Below are 15,515 nucleotides of genomic sequence, written 5' to 3' on the forward strand. Positions count from 1 at the left end.
ACACGCGCTTCGTAACGTCGCCGACTGATACAGGAGGCGCGAGAGGACGTCCCGTCTGTGCAAGAAAGAGAGATGCTCCTTACACAGTCCCCACGTTAAGAAAAGTTCACGTAGTCTCAGAGCCAGTGCTTACCATTTCTATAGCTCGAGGGGCTTCCATGAACTGCTCCTCGTCGTATAACTACAAGCTACGTCGGGGGTGCACGTGGGAGATGTGAATAAGAGATGAAGGTGAAGCCACTTCTGTCCTACTGCAGCAAAGGGTCTCGAAGCATGAGTAGTTTCGCGGGCATGCGCCGGCGCGCCCATTTCCTAGACTGTGCGGCTCCAGAGACCCTTAGATTTTCTTGAGTCCTTTATTTCCGTTAGAAGTCGAAGACCTGTTTCGAGCAAATGATGCTTTGGGCACATCCTCTATACCGGACGCCCTCCCCTGTAAGAATATGACATCGGTTAGGCAACACGTCTTCGCCGAATGGACGAAGAGATTGTGTGCAAGCCCGTGCAACATTCGAAACAGCACCGGCCTCTCACTCGAACAAGCATTGCTATTTACGGTGAAAGCGACGACAGATGGCAAGATGTCCTCAAGGTACGAAGGTCACTTGGTTGAGATGAGAGGACAAGTATGGGTGGGACTTTGCGTGTGTCTCTCTGTCACATGCAGACCCACCCGATACACACATGCGCATGCAACACGAGACACAGATCTGCACGGCCGTCGTGCAGGTCGTTTTCCTCTGAGATAGCAGACTGCTGTTGTGAGGTGATTACACTCATTTCAGCACGGTTCTTCAGTCTCTACGAGCTGCGGAACGACCCGCGAAGTCGTGGGAATAAAGACAGCAGCTTCATCGAGAAAGCTCTAACCAAGTCTTGACTACAAGCCGCAGAGACAAACAGGTTCGCAGTTGTTAACTAGCTCCCGATGTTTACTTCCCTCTTGCATCTCCCTTTCTCCTCTTTTCTTGGCCTTGTGCTATCCGATGGTCTCTCTTCTTTTTCCGCTTCTTTCCTTGCTGAAGAGCTAAGGTCCGAACAAGACAGTTTTCTCGAAGTGTAGAGCAACCCGGCATCCAGCCCTAGACCAACTTGTGTGAACGGCCGAGGGTCAATGAAGAGAAAGTGTTCTTTGAGTCCATTCTTGGCAAGCAACACATTTGTCTATGTTATGAAGAATGTCTAGGTGTAGAAGGTTTGAAGGAACTGGCTTGCTTCCACTCCAAAGAAGAACCTGTCAGCCCCATGGGGCTGCAGGCCGTGAGAGAAGCCCCGTCTAGAGGGTGGACGACCAACTTCTCTCGCGGAGACCTTTCAACAGCCAAAGATGTTATGCGGTGTCCCTCGCTCTCGCGAATGTCTCAGGAACGCCATCCTTATGAAAGGAGAACACATCAAGAGAAGCAACAGAAACATTTCTTCCATCCCCCCCGGAAGAAAAGTGAGAAAGCCACGTCCCGCCGAGGAGACATGTCCCGTCCTTGGCTTGTCAGCACGTGTCATGACAGCCGTCTCCTGGTTCTTTCTGTCCCTTTCAAGAAACGAAGTCGGGACTTAGGTCAAAATCTCATCAGGTCGAACATCTACAGAAAAGCATTCTTCGTTTTCGTCTCTCTTTTTCTGGGTTTGTTTCTCTTCTTCACTTCTTATACACCAGAGGGGGTCGGTCCTCTTTCAATTGCCCTCTGTGCTGCAGCCCCAGTGAGACAGCCTTTCAACCTTTCAGGTCGTCTATCTCCTCGAGGGTATACCAACTGGAGGCTACCTACGACGTTCTTCACTGAGAATCCTTATATGCAACGTCGGAACAGAGAGAAGGACATTCCTGTCAGGCCTCCCTCTTTGAACCGTCTCTTTTCTTGTCTCTTGTCTCCTCATACTTTATCTTCCTCTTTGGAACCCTTTTCTTTCAGACACCCTTCTCTCTATCAAAAATGTTCTCTAACCTCTATCTGGCCTCTATCATCCTTTCAAACTGAGATTCACCCTATTGGTCTCAAGCTACCTGTTTACCGTCTTGCCTCTTTAAGACCTCTTCTTTCTTTCGCTCCCCCTTCAAAAAGACCCCGTCGGTTTCCTTCGTCTCTTCTCATTTCTGCTGCGATCTTGACTCGCCATAGTCTCTCTTGTTGTCTTGCTCCTTCCAGATCACACCAGGCAAAAGCATCGCCTCCGTGTAGAAGTTTGACTTCTCTTCTCCAGAAAAGACCTGCGAGTTTTTCTCCTCTCCATGCGAGATATCCTGGATTTCTCTCGCCGTGCTTGTCACATTCTTCTTCACTGAAGGGGAGTCACTCTAATGTCTCATTCCCTTCATCGCTAGCACCCATAAGATTTGCAGAGAAAAAGCCTAGACGTCCATGTCTTCTTCCTCTTTGCTCTCTCCCTCATAGGGGACACGTCAGCTCATCCATCTTCTTGCCTTCTTTAGGAAGCCCTACTTCTACTTATCCTACACCTTCTCCTCAAGGTGGAGTTGGGGCAAAGTCGTTCTATAGAGGTTGTCCCCTCCTTGCTCGAAATCTTTATTCTTCTTTCTTTCAAGATGAGGACGACGAGGAAGAAGGAGATGAAGATCATACAGACAGCAACGAAGAAGAGGAGCAAGAAGAGCACAACTCACGAAGAGAAGAAGATGATCGTCCGGTCACTTCTTTCCTATCTCATAAAGATCTTTCTTTCAGTCAAGATTTACCCTTCTCTGATAGGAGTCGTCTGAAACCTCCTATTCTCTCCAGAGACTTCTCTTCTCATCTCCATCCATCTAGCCAGAGAACACCTCTCTTACCTTTTCATCTTTATCTGAGTCATCGGCTCTCCTCTGCGAGGTACGTCGAACCAGTTCTCCGTCTTGTATCGAAGTATCGATCTCGCATGGATGATGTGCATGGGGCGATCGCTTTACAGTCTCTCGCCAAGATCATCTCTGCATATGAAGAAGAACCCATTTCGCACTTTAACCATGCTTCTTCTCTCAGAAGAAAAAGACTCGGGTCGACTTCTTTCTCTTCTCATCCTCCTTATTCTTCACCAAGGAAAGCTCAAGAAGATCCAGAGAGACGAGGAACAAGGGGGAGTACAACCATGACAGGAACGGCCGTAGGAGATACACATCAAGAGGAGGGAGAAGAAGAAGAAGATGAATTTGATCTTACACAGAAATGGAAGTCTCTTGTCACGAATGAAGAGTAAGAAAAGGATATCTCTCTTTCTTCATGATCTTCACCTCTCTGTTTTTAGTTGTTCTTCTCTTTTCAAAGACGCAAGTCTTTTCCTCACTTCTCTAGGCTCTTTACATCCTCAAGATTGGAAATCTTCAACACAGGAGGTGATCTTATGGACGGTCCCTTTCCTTATCTCTTCTCTGATGCTTCTGAACTCAGAGGTCTTTCGGGCTTTTCAGAATGGTCTATCCTTCATCTTTTCCTGTCTATCTGTATTGTCTGCTTTGGATCTGTCTATGTATCAGAGTGTGGCCGGTCTCGAAGTTCTTCTCTTTGAGTCTGTGTAGTTTCCCTTGTCGTCTCTGCAGTAGAAAGAGGAGTGATCTTGTCATCTCTTCTTCTCTTTTCTCTTCTACACTTCTAGCATATCTTCAAGTGAGGCCTTGCAGAAGTAGATAGCTAAAGAGATACAACAGTAAAGACCGATAGACAGACCAAAGATAGATAGATGATTAGATGAAAGATAGATACATAGATAGATAAGCGATAGATAACAGCTAGACAGGTAGATCTGTAGAGAGATTAAAGATAGGTAGATAGATGAATGTATCGATCAATGCCTTGCTTTTGAATTCTTCTCTGTGTCTCTTGTTGAGACCAGGTTTTTATCTCTTCTTCAAGATCTCGCTTTGAAGTTGCAACTTCGTGGGTTCTCCAGGGTGATCGACCTCGCCGTCGTTCCATGGTCTCTTGCCAAACTCCGTCTTTATCTCTTACCTTCTCTTCGGCCTCTAGTCTATCAACTTCTTCGAGCTGTCGATGTCCATTCAGATGATAAAGCAGAAGACAGAAAAGAAGAAGAAGAACAAGACCCCCACCGCGTATCGCCTGTATTTGAGGAGCTACTTGAACCCAATGGGAGCTGCAGACAAAAGGAGAAGAATCAGCAGACAACAGAAACAGCGAAGGAGACATTACATCCTCATCTTCATCTTTCTGTTCCACATGCAAACGCATCGGACGCTGTCTCTTCGTCTGTCTCCTTATCTAGTTGTCAGTTGGGGTCAAGTGGGGACAGGAGCTCTCCTATGGATCGAGAGGAGTCTTTCCATGCCCCCTCTCTTCATGATAAAGGAACGAACCCTGATAGCATGCAAGAGCACAAAGCGATCCCGTCGAAAAGCCTTCAACAAGGCCTCTCTCAGAAGAATAAGAAAGAAGGAAAGAAGAAAGGAGTATCCAGTAGACGTCCTCGTGATCGTACCTTAAGAATGTTAAGACCGTCTGGTCTAGCAATGCTTGTATGGGGTGCGAGTAAATGCAGGTATAGCAACGAAGTCTTCTGGAACGTCAAGGTAACTCAAGCTTTACTAGAGAAAGCAGCCTTTCTCTCAGCTCAGGTAAGTCGACAGGGAGTTGGGACATATGGCGGTCTTCTCTTTGCTTGCAGATATACTGCCTCCCCCTATATTTTTCTCTATCTTCCTTCTCTCTATGAGAAACTTGCTACTCAGTCTTGTATACAGGTATCCCCAATGCTCAGAAGGAAAGAAAGGAAGGAAGAGACTGTAGACGTCTCTGTAAACTCCGTGGTAGAGACGGCATCTCTCTAGTTGTTTTGGCCTCGTGAATGAGAACCTGCCGAGGAAAGACGACCTCCTCTGTGCTCTTCAAGGAGCCTGATGTTTTAGCACACTAGATATGGCATCAGGTTACGGGCAACTCTTTCGATAGGAGTCACCTGTGAAGAGTTTCCGCGGGGAAGTGTCTTTTGACGGTGTTCTTTCTTGATCTCCTAGTCTTTCATGCTGTTTCTCTGTCTTTGTTTCTACTATATCAACACTTCATCTACATCACCTTTCTTTCGGCTCTATCTTCTTCGCTCCTTACTTTCGTCTTCTTACTCCTCTCTTTTTCTATCTGTGTCTCTCTCTCAGGAAGTGTCCATATGTCTATACGCTTTAGCAAACCTGGGTCCTCTTCTTTCTCCATCCTCTTCTTCCCGAGCGACGTCTACATCTTCATCGGCAACACGAGAACAGCCAGATGGCGATCTTTCCTCAGAGAATGACACCTCCTTTCGATTCGGATCGACGTGGGGAGAGGGTGATCGAGATGAGAGACAGAATGAAAGGCATACCGACCGTCTTCCGACGCTTCAAGAAGAAGATTCTACAAGAGATACTACAGAGAAGTCTTCCTTCGAAATGATTGGAAATGATAAAGAGAAGAAGAAGAAGAAGAAGGATGATGATGATGAGGCTGTCAGACTTATGACTGCGTCTGCAGGACAACTGCCACAACGAGGTAAGTGAAGTGTGAGTTCGTTTATCTATGCGGAGGACCTTTGTTAAGGAGGAGATCGGAGAAAGGAAGAAAAGAAGAAGAAGAGGAAGGTGTCTGTTTGTGTAGGTGTATGAGAGAAAATCAAGTAGGAGGAAGGTCAAGGAAGAAAGAGCGATCTCAGGTCTTCTCGTGAGTGATCTGCATGAGGCAGGCGTATAGAGGGAAGTACAAGAGTAGCAGGAGTTTGTGTGTGGAGGACGTTTCCTATCTTCTCTCTCTAGTCGCTTCACTCATGCACGCTCCTCTTCACTTTATGAAAGACTTCCTATACAACTGTCTTCATGCATGTATAAAGTTACATTCCAGACGTAGCTGTTGAAGAAAGCTCTATGTTTATACTAACGTAGATCGAAGTAGTCCTCTACCTAGGCATGCGGTACTAAAAACTCTACTCTTGGTCTGCTCCCTTTCTTTATATATAACGTCTCCCCGTGAAGTCGCTTCTTTGGTTGCATGCAGAACACTTCAGCATCCGTCTTTTACCTACCCTCCTTCTTCCTATACAAAGCTTCAGAGACGCATGCATATATACACACATACATATACACCTTCTTCCTCTACGTAGCTGTAGATATCTATATCTGTATATATCTGTCTCTCTCTCTCTGTATATATGTATACATGCAGATGGGGAGCGATGCATGTATGCATGTCCCCCGCAATGTGTATCTGCATGTCTACATAAACATTCCATCTGCCGATGTCCGTATCTATGCGTAAGTACGTATCTATATCTGTATGTATATATATATATATATATAGGTGAAGATGAATACCCTAGCCGGAGGATAGAGAGATCCATAAGAGCAGTGTGACGCCTGGCAAAATAACAAGGGGGGAAGTCTGTGCATTCCTTCATATGTCGATTGCGAAGAGCATTTGACTTTCCATCCAGAGCTATTGCCTTCCCGCAGCAGCAGTTGACAGGGAGAGGCATGCATGACAACAAGAAGGAAAAGGAGGAGGAGGAGTTTATGAGACGTGTATGATATGGTTGGGATCTTGAAGAACAATGAGGGAAGTATCTTTCTCGATCTTGTCTTTTATAGATCCTATACAGATGTCTTCTTTACTTGCTATCTCTCTTCCTCATCAACTTTGCTTTATATCCTCCCCCAGGGATGATGAACGGTAGTTATCTTGATCAGACTCTTGAAGCTCTTTGCCGTCAGGCGCTAAGAAGATTAAGTGAAATGTCAGGTCAAGGATTAAGTAACGTCGCTTGGGCGTTAACAAAGCTTAATCGTCCCTCTCTTCGTGACTGCATGCATCAAGTCTTTGAAGAGATCGCTCGGGAGGTGCGCCAGAGAGCACATACCTTCGATGTCCAAGTAAGACCTAAGCAAGAATGGCTTGAGAAAGGTCTAGAACACAAATGATATAGCGATCTAAAGACGGCTAGACAAGTGTAAGACATGAAACATCTAGCGATCTAAAGACAGCTCTGAAAGGATAAAAAGTAGGAAGAAATCGAGAAAAAGCCGAGAGAGAATGATCACTCCGTTGTTGCCTCCCACCCTTCTGCTGGCGTAAAGAACATGCAGGCAAAACTTGTGATCTTTCATGATAGAACATACAAGACTCCTTCTCATGAAGAAGATTGTAAGAGTCTGATCGATACAGAAAGATGTTAAGAGACCCTAATTGACTTCGTGTTTCCTGTAAAAGAAGAAATTTGACTTGAATCCTAGCACTGTTAGTGTGACAGTCTGGAGAGAAAGGAGCCTATCTCTATGAGGTGTATCTCCCTACTCCATAGTGTCTTCTGGCTCTTCGCTGTTTTCCTAACGAAAGAGTCGCTTGAAGCCTCTTTATATTGCAGAAATCTCATAAAGAGTCTCCCGCCATCCCTGAGTTGCCTAGAGGCTAAAAGAGCTGCCCGGCCTAGTCTGTCAGATTCACCTCAAGCTATCTTGGCCAGCTCTAACATCTCATCTTTTTCCTAACGTAGGGGAGAGACAGACGACAGTCCATCATTGTTACAAGGAAGAAGACGTGAAAGACAAGACATTCTCCTCTCCTGCCACTTTCTTTCTTTCTCTTCTCTTTTTCTGTTTCCTCTTTCTCTTCTTCACAACAGACAGCGACTATCTTACTCTATGCATTTAGCCGGGTGAACTGTCAAGACCGTGGGGTTCTTCAGACTCTGAGTGATCTCCTAGCCCATCGGGTTCGACACTTCCGGGCACCGAACTTCTCAATGTGCTGCTGGGCCTTAGCGAAATGGGCTGTAGAAAATGTTCACTTCAAACGTCTTGGAGAATCTATCTTCACAGCTGTAAGTCACCAACCCTCACGCATTTCTATATCTAGCCACATATGAATGATATAGACATATATGTATATGCTGTATGCATGTATAGATGTATAGAGAGAGAGTGTGTGTTATAGCATGGTAAGGGCAGGTATCTATCTTAGGTGTCTTTGTATGTCTTCGCATAAGAACCTATGGAGATGCTTGTTGGAAGGCCCCCCCCCCCTCGTCTTTTTCTTTTCAACTGTTTCTTCGCAACTACTCCTACTACTACTATGACTGCTACGGTTCTTTCACCTTCGCATGGGACGTAGTGTAGTGAGAAGTGTGGTATCTTCCGCTTATCATCTTGTAACAGGAGTAGATGGTAGTAGGGAATATCGGACTCAAGTATCAGCAAGGAGACAGGGGGAGGAAGCACAGTGGCGTCTCCAACTACTGTGTCTAGTCTTCCTCTTCTTCCGGGAATAGCTCTAGCGGATGGAATAGCAAGATATCGCGTACACAGGAATCTTGCGTCTTGAACCAGCTTGTAGAGACTTTTCTTCTTCTCTTTTCAAGTTGAATGCTTATGTGCCATTCTTCTTGGTTTGGGAGTTCTACGTAATGTGGGTGAGAGGAAGGGACGGAAGGAGGGCCTAGATGTCTTTCAGGCCTGCATGGATGCGTCGAGTGTCTCCTTGGAAAACTTACGTGAGACTCTCAAGGAGAAAAAGAGACAGAAGAAATGAATAGAAATGCTCGACGACTATATAGAGGCTAGAGAATCTTCGGCACAACTGTAGGCTTGAAGTCGGCCTTGTCGCAGTTGGTCATACATATGTGACTACAATAAAGACGTGCGTATATATCTGTCTATCTATATATCTATCTATTCATATATACACGTACGTATGCCGTGAAGGTAGGACGATGTGCTATGCGGTTGGCTTTTCTCTCAACTTCACGGCCTTCCGGGTGATAATACTAAGGCTGTCTTGTCTATGACACTCCAATCCTATGACGATGTGTGAAGCTTCAAGAAGAAGACTCACTGAGAAGTTACAGCCAACAGGAGTTAATTGTTATCTTATGGAGCTTAGTCCGAGCTGTCCCGTCTAGCAACGACACTGAGCGCCTGGCTAGGAGAATCCTCATAGAAATCAAAAAGAGAAAGTAAGTCTGTCGGGGAGGGGTATGGAAAGACACAAGAGATACCTCCCTCTGCTGGCTATGGATAGATAGATAGATACATAGATAGATTAAAGATAGATAGATAGATAGATATAGATAGATAGATGTGTTGTATGGTCCGCATCGCATTCGTGCCGAGGGGTTTAGCTCTATGGTTATGAGTCTCTATGCTTGATGCCGAGGAAAATTATCGAGCGAAGAAAGCATCATCGAAGCTGTCGAACGTCTTGAAGGAGACGTGCACATTTAGCTCGTTTACTACTTGGAGGCAGCACCATCCGAGATTATGCCTACTAGAATGGATGAAAGGTTTCCACAAGCTGTGAGATTTTGACTTGAAAGCTCTTCTCCTCCCACTATGACTATTCGATAGAAGCCTCCTGAAACGTCTCGCGTGTCTCTTGGTGTTTCCCTTTCTTTTCCTTTTCTATGTTGGTTATCCTACCAAGCTCTTCGATCAAGATCCCCCCCTCTTGGAATGGAACGCTGTCTATCTACGTGTCAAGTATTCTTCTTTTATCTCTTCTTCGTTTGTGTGTTGTTGTGTGTCTATGTTTCATTCTTTTCATCCTGCTGTACAGCGAGACAGAGAAAGCCGACTTTCGAGCCGTGGACGTGGCTATGATTCTTCATGCCTGCAGTCTTGCAGGGGTGACAGATGTCGAGTTACTCGAGTGTACGTACAGTCAATTGGCTTGAGGCTGGTTTCTCCAACCAAGGTTCTCTTCTCCGGATGGCTGGCTATTCCTTCTCTCCCTCCCCTTGGCCACTTCCCTTGTACAGGAGAGAGACAGATTCTTCAGTCTCTATCAGATGTGTTGTTTATCTTCGTGAAGTATGAGGGGGTTTTAATGGGATTTCCCTTTGTAGGCATGCTATGGTGTCTTGTCGATAAAGTAGATAGAATAGGCTATAAAGAAGTTGAGTGCCCTATCTTCGAGAATGTATGTATGAATCTACGTCTTCATCCGGACGTTTCTAGTAGTCAGCCAGTTCACGGGAGGCTCTTCTCTTCATGTGTGAATGTTGGTGTCGCTATAGTATACTTGTCTTTCGTTTCTCCTGGAAAGATACATCTCCTGCAGACACAGTGTTTCTTATACAATACCCGTATATACACGTCGAGATGCGGGTGTCTGTCTACATGAACTCTACACATGTGTGCCTACAGGGAAAGCAGAGAGAGAGGCATTGAATATCGAGCGAAGTATCTGGGTCTTATTACCCGCTTGCTCTCTTTACCTGACCAGCCGACCCCTGTGTAGTCAGTTCATCTCCTACCTAGCGAGTCCGCTATAGAAAATAGAAATGCCGCTCATGACTGCTCTTATTCACATCCATCCCTACGTAGATACATAGCTGCCTTATGAGACGTGATCATAACGAGGTAGTTACATCTCCTTTGCTTTGATTGCCTGAGAGGCCTTGTCGTCGTGTATCATTCATTGTTCTCTGACAAGACGGCAAGACGGTAGCGTCTTCTATCACTGATGTATATCTCTCGGTGTCCCTGTCTGCCCATGGCCCATCTCTCTCTTGTTGGTATCTTGATCTCTGTCTATACTTTATCTCCCCGGGAGTTTATCTTCTCTTTCTCCCAGATCAACTTCGTCAAGTCATGCCTACTCTCCTGTCGACGGGGAAATGTTCTCTCGCTGAGTTAGCATGGATAGCCGCGAGTCTTGCACATCTAGGAGTTTCTGACCAAACCTTTTTATCTGCGGCCGCAAGCTACTTTGAAGCTAAAAGGTAGTCAAAGAAAAAGGATAAATCTTGATGACCTATTGTCCTTATGTCTATATGCCTAGTCTGGAGTTCGTGGGATTCGGCGGGAGTTATTTCCATGTGTGAAGCGTTGGTATGTATAGGCTAAGATACTAGATGGGTAGTTTATCTCTACGAAGATAAGGGATGACTGTAGAGGATTGCCAAGAGAGGGAGAGGGGTAGAGAACAGCCTTGTCGCTTCTCTTTCTACGATTCTATTTGAAGTGAAGAACTCAGCCCCTAAGGGAAACAGACCACATATCTGCATATATGTATATGTGTACATGTACCTACGTGTTTTCTTTATATACTTCTCTCTCCATGTGTGCATATACATGTACTGCGGTGTGTCAGAGTGTAATGAATCCTTCTACGCATCCGGAATGTTTCTCGCTATCTCTTTCGGTAATTCTTACTCCCTCTTTTCTTCTTGATTGTTCTCATGTCTATCCCCCTTTCTTCTGTAGGCCCGAGAAGTTGGATCTCTCTACGGTCAAATTTCTTGTCTCCTTTCTCTTTTCAAGTGTTCATCTTCTTCCGACCCTTCACCAGGATTGTTCTGCAACGCGGCGACTTCTTGATCTAGTCAAGTCCATGGTTATGAATGGACCTGCAACCTTGTCATCTTCTCATTCTTTACCTTCGCCATTTGCTTCATCCTCTCCCCCCTCTGTTTCTTTTCCTAATGAACTACTCCTAAGCGAAGAAACAAGGAGCAGCAGTCTATCCGTTGTCTCTACGCCGTCTTCACCCTTTGGCGAAACATCGACATGCCTAGAGACAGAAGAGAGACTGAATTTAAATAGAAAGGAGAGAATGATAAAAGAAGAAGAAGAGCATTTCGTAAAGCAGGAATTTATTCAATTACCGGGTGGCTCTTCTATACATGTACCCTTCAATGTCTTTGTGGATGCCCTTACTGCCTTGGTACGTCTTATTCTCATCTTCTATACTTTTCTCTTCTTTATATTATTTCTATAGCACTTGCTGTTTTTCTCTACCTGCACAGCGGCCCTCTCGTCTCCACGACTTCAGCTTCTCTCCCGTCGTTCGTCGATAGCTCTCTTCTGTATATACACCCCTTGGAGGCAACTTCGTAACGGCTGTATTCTCGTTGGTCCATTCAGACTTCTTTCTTTCTCTTCAGTATATTCACCCCCTCTGCATCTCGCCGCTATCTTCCATTTACTTTACTTTTCTCCGATAGCATCTGTAAACAGAGGCTATACTAGATAGATGCATATATATACATGTACAGATATAGAGAGAGAGGGAGCCATGGACAAAGAACTCGGTGGCATGTACATACACTCTAGGGCTTAGACGTTCACTGAGGAGTGATAGAATGACAGCCTAACAGGGGCTTTCTCACACGAAAGGTATACATACCGTAGAAAGACAGACGGCGGGTAAGATTTCTGGCACTCCATGGGAAGAACATTGGAGGTGGGGGGAAAGCTAGAACTTTCCGGCTTGTCTGCATCTCTTCTCGTATGACTTCTCTAGTATGCCAATCTCCTTGATGGTTCTGATAGGTGCGAAGCGGGATTTTATCGGCGGATGCTCATCCTGAAGTCTCAGATAGAATTCTTACATGTGTTGAGAGACATATGGATGACTTACATGGAGCTGAATGGATAAAGGTAAGTAAAGGAAAACTGAGCGACCAAGGAGATCAGGCGGGACAGGGGCTGGATCAAAGACGATAGATAGATAGATAGATTAAAGATAGATAGATTAAAGATAGATAGATAGAGCTCGAGCTCTTTATTCCTCATTCATACCCCTATCTTTCAGCTTTTTCTCGTTGTATGCTCTCTCAAATAACTGTTCACATTCTTCCTTCCTTTAATTTTTATCTTCCAAGCGGTGGGACTTGTTTCTATTTCTGTAATCAATAGACATCTCAGATATAGAAGAATACTCCAATGCTTTGAAGGAATGAAGAGACCGATCAAAAGACTTCGTTCTGTGTGTCGCCTCATGGAGCCTTCCTTATTCTCTCGGCGTGACGGAAGGGGTGGCTCTTTTAGAGCCTAGAGACTGAAGTGTTTCTTGTGTATGTACAGTTGGATGAGGTTATCAAGCGACTGAGACTCTCAGGAGATCCCCGCTGGCGTAGAATTCTTTCGGAGATTCCGTCAACTCTTCAACGTCGCTATATCGCCGCGCAGGAGAAGCCTCCCGACTCAAGGCAGGAAGAAGTTCTTCGCGGGGCGGCTGATCAGGTAGAAGATCAGGAAGGAAGCTTCCTTCGAAATGTACGCGATCATGACGAGTTTGAAATTGTGGATGAAGAGGATATAGAACGCTATTACGCCGAGGGACGTCATTCACAAAGAGAGGAAGATCTCCAAGATGATATAGAAATCGACTTGAACGATCCGGGTGGCCGAAGAGATGCCCATGGGATACCTGAAGGTGTTGATCCTGCGGATGTCCTTAGTGTAGATGATTTCTACGATCTTCTTGGAAAAAAATCGGCTTCTCTTCGAGTAGGCTTGCATGCACGCATAAAGATGGCTCAGCTGATCACTGATCGAAGTTGGGAGAGAATTGATATGAATATAACTTCACCCTATGTGAACTTCACGGTCTTGATTCTAGGTCTCACGAACCAAACTGATGTGTGAAGAGAAGAGCCAAGCTTCGACCACTCACTTTTGACACTTTGTTTCTGCAGTGTTAAGATTGTGCTACGATCGGATCAATGCACGGACAGAAACAGTGAGTGGAAGAGGTCTCTCCGTTACTCATGTAAATGTATATCCACTTAGAATATGTGTATATATATATACAAACCTACTTTATATATATATATATACACAAACTACTGAGGTATCTTCTACAAGTAGTGAGACGTTGCAGTCTTTATATCATAGGAACAAGGCACCGCCATCAGCGGAAAGATTTCACTAGGAGAGTTTTTCAGCATAGGAAGAGAGCTGATCGCCCCTTCAAACAGGAGCGAAAAGCTATGCATCTGAAATCTATGTGCCTGTGCTCCAGTGCACATGCAGTAAACTCCCATGCACATTAGCTTGCTTACCCCCAGCTGAACTCACACCCTACCGAATCGCGCGCTTTTTGGTGGTCTCGTTTGCGATCCTGACGCGCAAACAGCGACGAATGTTCGGAAAGCAATGCTCATCAATCAATGGTAAGTCATCTGTATGTGTCAGCACGTAGAAAAACGACTTCTTCTTTTCTTTGCCTTCTTCAAGGAAGCTCGCTCAGTCTTATGTGTTGTCTGTGATCTGATCCCCAGGGAAGGTAACCTCGAGCTGCGCCGTTTTCTAAGCGCGCGTGTCCGTCCGCTCACAAGGGAAGAAGACCTACATGCGGCATCTCTGAAACAAGCCTGAGTTTGATTATCGGCGTGCAGTGGTTGAAATTATGCTGTAAACTTCGCGCAGGTTCAATTCCTCTCACGAGTGTTTGCTGTGTGCTGAATGACACGCGGGAAGCACGAGGACAGGACAATACATCAACGGTGTTAGACTCACAAGGCTCGTGAGCGTGGAGCAATATAGACCAGGCATAGAGGTCATTCCAAGACGCCTGTTGATTAAGAAAAAGATAATCCTCAAGGCTTCAAGATCTATCCCTCTAGGCGGTAATCTCCACTGTCAGGAGAACGACAGTGAGTTTGTCAGATGGATCTCTCCGTTGTCTACTCTTCCGTCGGTGTCAGTCCTACTGCCCTCACTACCAAGAGTTTTTCTGACAAGTACGGAGTCGCCACGTGTGTACTCGAGGCGAAGGCAGATCGAATCAACAAGTGAAAGCAAGTGTTTCTGCATTTTCTGTGAGAGCAGCAGCCGGGCCGCGTAGAACCGGCCAAAAGACCAGCCAAAGTTCACGACGTGCAATCACAGGTCATTATTCGCGTTCTATACCTGTAGAGATACACAGGTCGTGATATTGGATATAACGGCTGGACAGGGAGAGGTCCATCGGCTTAATGAGATCAAGGAAGCATACCACTCTATCTTTGAGAAAAAGGTTTTGTCGGGGAAGATGTTGTTCTTTCCTTTCGGCTGTGCTGCCGTCGTCAACCGAGACCCGTGAAACTTTCGGTTTGGTCACCGGAGATAGCTCACGACGAGGGAATACACGGCACTATGCTGAGAGGAACAGAGCTCTGCAGCATCACCATCGGTGCACCGAGGAACATGCCGCAGATGCCTCAGCTTTCAGCGCTCCAAGATAACAAATGTGAGTGAGCTCCTCTCGTGCATTGTGCGTTGTGCTTTCGGCATCAACGGCTAGCTCACTAGCCTGCATGCTTATAGCAGGAGCGGTGTGGGTTGGCGTCGAGGCTTTCGCGGTCTTCCCACGACAGCAACTAGCGTACTTGCAGTTTGTGAGGGGTACCTGGTGTCGAAGAGATTCGTATGTGCCCCCCATAATAGCATTCCTTCCCTATATTCAACTGACATGTCTTCTGAAGACGATGGCTGGCTCTGCAGAAAACAGATGCACTCCTCCTGAAGTGGTGTGTTTCACTCGGTGGAGCGTGTCCGGGCATGCCAACGAGCGATACGGTTTCGCAGAGTAGCGGTGGGACCTGTCATATACTAAGTGGCTACAGTTGCCTAATAGAGCGCGGTGCCTCGCTTTGACGCTGAGATCTGGCGACTTGGATCTGGTTTTTTCACGGAGAACTTTCTAACCGTCAGTTGAATGAACCTTTAGCCGAAGGCCTGTATTACTAGCGCCCCCCAGACGGTGATTTCAACGGGAGTTACAGAAGTCCACTCCGGCAGAAATACAGCGCGGCGCGTGAGCCAGAACAAAGAAGGTTTGTTG

General features: G+C 45.9%; 1 protein-coding gene across 1 annotated transcript; it reads left to right on the plus strand.

The window, feature by feature from the left end:
* Positions 1-595: 595 nt before the first annotated feature.
* On the plus strand, positions 596-15,383 carry CSUI_004159 (uncharacterized protein). The gene is made up of 12 exons (XM_068064353.1): positions 596-3,188; positions 3,826-4,564; positions 5,102-5,471; positions 6,630-6,841; positions 7,591-7,788; positions 8,780-8,919; positions 9,519-9,613; positions 10,539-10,686; positions 11,171-11,630; positions 12,239-12,346; positions 12,773-13,198; positions 13,972-15,383. Exons 1-12 carry the CDS (start codon positions 1,246-1,248, stop codon positions 13,978-13,980), a joined length of 4,848 nt encoding a protein of 1,615 aa, XP_067923671.1. The 5' UTR covers positions 596-1,245; the 3' UTR covers positions 13,981-15,383.
* Positions 15,384-15,515: the final 132 nt, after the last annotated feature.

This window comes from Cystoisospora suis, assembly GCF_002600585.1.
Source record: "Cystoisospora suis strain Wien I chromosome Unknown contig_1908, whole genome shotgun sequence".
NCBI lineage: Eukaryota > Apicomplexa > Conoidasida > Eucoccidiorida > Sarcocystidae > Cystoisospora > Cystoisospora suis.

What these genes read in the sequence shown, in the direction of transcription:
- CSUI_004159 (XM_068064353.1), top strand. Translation starts at nt 1,246, where the DNA reads ATGGGGCTGCAGGCCGTGAGAGAAGCCCCGTCTAGAGGGTGGACGACC. An exon ending in AGGACAACTGCCACAACGAG is followed by an intron (nt 5,472 to 6,629) that starts GTAAGTGAAGTG and finishes ATCCTCCCCCAG; the next exon opens with GGATGATGAACGGTAGTTAT. An exon ending in ATGGAGCTGAATGGATAAAG is followed by an intron (nt 12,347 to 12,772) that starts GTAAGTAAAGGA and finishes GTGTATGTACAG; the next exon opens with TTGGATGAGGTTATCAAGCG.